Source organism: Gadus macrocephalus, chromosome 23 (assembly GCF_031168955.1).
Source record: "Gadus macrocephalus chromosome 23, ASM3116895v1".
Lineage (NCBI taxonomy): Eukaryota > Metazoa > Chordata > Actinopteri > Gadiformes > Gadidae > Gadus > Gadus macrocephalus.
This window is the reverse complement of record NC_082404.1, coordinates 16,569,464-16,574,463: the sequence shown is the minus strand read 5'-3', so window position 1 is coordinate 16,574,463 and position 5,000 is coordinate 16,569,464. Positions and strand designations below refer to the sequence as shown.

Below are 5,000 nucleotides of genomic sequence, written 5' to 3'. Positions count from 1 at the left end.
TAATCACTAATAATCCCCAGTCTGGTCACCGTGTTGGCTGATCCACGGCGATTGTGCATTCTTTTAGTTATTGTGCTTATCTTTAATGTATTATTCGCTACTCAGATGGTGACTATCATCTTACGACCACAACACAGTTCTGGACATAAACTTTAGCCTATACAACGTTTATCGTACACCTCTTCCATCGCTCCAGCGTGGCCACCGGAGATCATACCACAACAATAACGGAGAAGAGCGAAACTAAGGATAAAACCATAACATCGTTCCCACGGTAACCGCATCGTTCCCACGGCTTTCCTAACAGAAACATGTGGCTTATCTTGCTTATTGTAAAAACTGTTGCCTGGTTTTTACTGTAAATATTGTTGTTTCTTTTAACTGTAAAGATTGTTACCTCTTTTTACCGTAGATATTGTTGCTTATTTTGAGTGTTGATATTGTTACTGTGTTTGCTATTGCACAATCCTATAAGCGTGGTCCCTTTCATTTCATTGTACATCGTGAACGTGCATGTGACGAATAAAGTTGTCGGATGTTGATTGTGTGTCATGTGATGCCGGGGTCATGTGATGCAGGTACCTGGTAGGACCACGGCCACCTCCTCCTCTGACCTCATGGAGGACCTGGAGGGCAGCAGGTCACTCATAGCGTGGCCCTTAGATCCTCTGTACAGCCCGGTGCCCATGTCTACACACACACACACACACACACACACACACACACACACACACAGGGAGATATATATGAACATACAGACACACAAACACACGCACACAGGCAGATATGTGAACACAAAGACACACACACCCATACAGGCAGATATATGTGAACATAAACACACACAGGAAAATATATGTGAACACACATACACACACATATACAGTATATACTGTATATATAGGAACAAACCAATTCACGCAAAAACATGCCTAACACACACACACATATGGACTCAACACACACACACACACACACACACACACACACACACACACACACACACACACACACATACACACACACACATATGGACTGACACACACACACACACACTCACCTATGGACTTAAACACACCCACACACACACACACACACGCGCATATGTACTGACACACACACACACACACTCACCTATGGACTTAAACACACCCACACACACACACACACACACGCGCATATGTACTTACACACAGTCACACATTAACTCACACACCCACACTCTGTCTATCTGTCCCTCTAAAAAGCTGCTCGTTGTCAAGACAACGGCATGATCAGCCAATCACAGCTCAGCAGTGAGTGACCAGCCCCATGCAAACTCAGCGGTGGGTGTGTGCAAGCTCGGAGGAGATTCCAGGACATTTGACCTCACACATGCTAACCAAGCTAAACGCTAACCAAGCTAACTCTAACAGAGCTAACACACTAAGCTAATGGTAAGCCATCAACCTGCTATAGAGAGGCTAGGTCACGCACACCTTCTGGGGCTGGACCTTAGGATCAGAACAAGAGTCAGCTGAGCTTTTGATTCCGATCTGAATCTCCATAAAATGTTCCTCTGGGGTTTTGTGCAATTTTAGCCAAATCGAAAGATTTTCCACATCGAAAAATGTCATTTGTTTCAAAAATGTCATGGCCCAAGGATATCTCAACCAGCCGTATAAATATATATATAATATACACGCTAACTATCCTGTCGATATATAATAAACATAAGATACGTATATACTGGAAATATTTTGTATGGATAGAAAATGAAACGGTCTACAGTCGGCAAACGAAAACAAAGTCACTCAAAAATTGTCAACGGTACTCTGCCCTTTTCTCCCTCTTTTTGAGCCATACTACTTTACGGCAGTTGACATTAACGACCAATGTTTAACGACGTGTCTCTGACGTGTGACGAACGAGAACACAAGCACAATGCTAGCTGCTATGTCGGTTCTGTAGTTCTCAAGTTCACTATCTTTCACCCAACTATATTTACTTCATTGGTTTCACGATTAATTCTGTCAAAAGATAAAGAAGCTAATGTGATCTTTATGATCACATGCAAATATAAAAATATGGCCTTAAACTGAGAAAAATATGAAAGTAAAGCTTGGGTTCAGTGTGGGAGGGGTGCTCACTTAGCCTCTCTATTGGTTGGAATCCACCACACTTAGCTTAATCCAATCAGAACCAAATATTCGCACATACTGAGGGAAACCGTTTTTAATAAAAACGTTTCTTTCCAACCGACTAGCCAGAGCACGGCGGTTCTTCCAAATGTCGTGGAATCTTGTGCTTCGTTAGCCTGTCGCTACCTGAGAGTGTTCTGCAGTCGGCCACAGGGGGCGCTACTACCGCTGGAGAGCCACTCAGAGTTTGAGTTGGGCTGACCGTGGCATCTGGGGACCAATCAAGAGGTCGGATCACAGAGTGGCCAGTGACTTCTGTGATATCACCGGCGATGACATCACAGAAACAACTTCACCAGTGATGACATCACAGAAACGACTTTACCAGTGATGACATCACAGAAACAACTTCACCGTTGATGACATAACAAAAAAAAACGTCACTGTTGACGACATCACAGAAACAACTTCACCGTTGACGACATCGCAGAAACGACTTCACCGTTGACGACATCACAGAAACGACTTCACCAGTAATGACCGAGCCGAGCCAAAACGACCCAAACAACCCAAACCAAAGCTCTTTGTCAACAGCTGTCGCAAACTTTAAAATACTTTGTTCTCAGTCCAACATTATGATTTGTACTAAGTGTCTGCATCAGTGGCATAGCACCAGTACCAGTACCTCCGTCCAGACTGCGGCTCATGGTGTATCTCTTGCTGGAGAGTCGCAGGAAGTAGGGCGCCGGTCGGGCGATCTGGGAGCTGGCCCTCCGAGACTGGATCTGGGTTCTACCGCTGTAACGGAACTTAGAGCCCAGGGCGAACTTCTTCTGCGGTTCCTCAGGAGAAAGGAGCCTTCAGGATCACAAATAACACATTTCGTTAGCCTCATAGCATAATTGATATCGTCAGCCTAATAGCATAATTGCCTAAGTCATATTTTTGCCAAATCGTGATATCTAACCGAACGCTGCTGATTCACTGTGCCTCATTGACTGTCCTAAATCAATCTGAGTGTTTTTTACATTCCATAATCACTATCTGCCTAAGGTGTCACCTAACCCTAACCCTGCTCTATGCAGATGAGCTTGTACTGCTGTCGCCTAACCCTAACCCTAAGCCTGCTCTATGCAGATGAGCTTGTACTGCTGTCGCCTAACCCTAACCCTAAGCCTGCTCTATGCATATGAGCTTGTACTGCTGTCGCCTAACCCTAACCCTAAGCCTGCTCTATGCAGATGAGCTTGTACTGCTGTCGCCTAACCCTAACCCTAAACCTGCTCTATGCAGATGAGCTTGTACTGCTGTCGCCTAGCCCTAGAAAAGGTGTGATCAGGTCCTGTAGGGGCGCTGGACTCACGGACCTGAAGAAGGCGTGGTGCTCCACGCAGACCTTCCAAAGCCTCTTGGCAGCGCGGTGGTTGTGGAGTTTGAAGCCAATGGTCGACTCAAACTGATCGAACTGGACATAGAGAGGAGAGGGAGAGAGACCTTGATACATACTGGTGGCAAATAGAACGAGAGGGAGAGAGACCTTGATACATACTGGTGGCAAATAGAACGAGAGGGGGAGAGACCTTGATACATACTGGTGGCAAATAGAACGAGCGGGAGAGAGACCTTGATACATACTGGTGGCAAATGGAACGAGCTGGAGAGAGACCTTGATACATACTGGTGGCAAATAGAACGAGAGGGAGAGAGACCTTGATACATACTGGTGGCAAATAGAACGAGTGGGAGAGAGACCTTGATACATAACTGGTGGCAAATAGAACGAGCGGGAGAGAGCCCTTGATACATACTGGTGGCAAATAGAACGAGAGGGGGAGAGACCTTGATACATACTGGTGGCAAATAGAACGAGCGGGAGAGAGACCTTGATACATACTGGTGGCAAATAGAACGAGCTGGAGAGAGACCTTGATACATACTGGTGGTAAATAGAACGAGAGGGAGAGAGACCTTGATACATACTGGTGGCAAATAGAACGAGCGGGAGAGAGACCTTGATACATACTGGTGGCAAATAGAACGAGCGGGAGAGAGACCTTGATACATAACTGGTGGCAAATAGAACGAGCGGGAGAGAGACCTTGATACATAACTGGTGGCAAATAGAACGAGCGGGAGAGAGCCCTTGATACATACTGGTGGCAAATAGAACGAGCGGGAGAGAGACCTTGATACACACTGGTGGCAAATAGAACGAGAGGCGGACAAGATGCGTGGGTTATGTGTGCCTATGTGTCTTTAATATATATATCTATATATCTATACATATATATATTTTTTTTTTTATGCTTTATTATAGAGTGAGATAGACAGGAAGGTATGGGAGATGGAGGGGAGGACTTGCAGCAAATGACAGGCGGGAATTGAACCTGGGTCGCTGCGATCAGGACTGTGCCTTTCTGGTATGCGCTCTAACCGGTGAGCCACAGGGGCGCCTTGAGTCTTTAATATTGAATGTGTGTGTGTCTGGTATGTGTCTTTAATATGTAATGTGCGTGTGTCTGGTATGTGTCTTTAATATGTAATGTGTGTGTGTCTGCTATGTGTCTGGTATTTGTCTCTATATGTTCCTATGAGTCTTTAAAACATAATGTGTGTGTCTGGTATGTGTCTCTATGAGTCTTTAGTATCAGATGTGTGTGTGTGTGTGTGTGTGTGTGTGTGTGTGTGTGTGTGTGTGTGTGTGTGTGTGTGGTGTGTGTGTGTGTAGGTGTCTGGTATGTGTCTCTATGAGCCTTTAGTATCAGATGTGTTTGTGTGTGTGTGTGTGTGTGTGTGTGTGTGTGTGTGTGTGTGTGTGTGTGTGTGTGTGTGTGTGTGTGTGTGTGTGTGTGTGTGTGTGTGTGTGTGTGTGTGTGTAGG

General features: G+C 45.3%; 1 protein-coding gene across 3 annotated transcripts in view; it reads right to left on the bottom strand.

Moving 5' to 3' along the window:
* LOC132452633 (band 4.1-like protein 3) overlaps positions 1-3,639 on the bottom strand; it is a 12,954-nt gene extending 9,315 nt beyond the window's left edge. For all 3 annotated transcript variants that reach the window (XR_009524440.1, XM_060045351.1, XM_060045350.1), the window contains exons 1-4: positions 3,488-3,639; positions 2,806-2,978; positions 2,307-2,390; positions 583-690 (exon numbers count right to left, since the gene is read on the bottom strand). Coding sequence is in view for 2 of the 3 variants with exons in the window: in XM_060045351.1 (XP_059901334.1) it covers positions 583-690; positions 2,307-2,390; positions 2,806-2,978; positions 3,488-3,624 (502 nt within the window). In the remaining variant the exon portion in view is untranslated. The remainder of the gene's footprint in view (positions 1-582; positions 691-2,306; positions 2,391-2,805; positions 2,979-3,487) is intronic.
* Between the last annotated feature and the right edge of the window lie 1,361 nt (positions 3,640-5,000).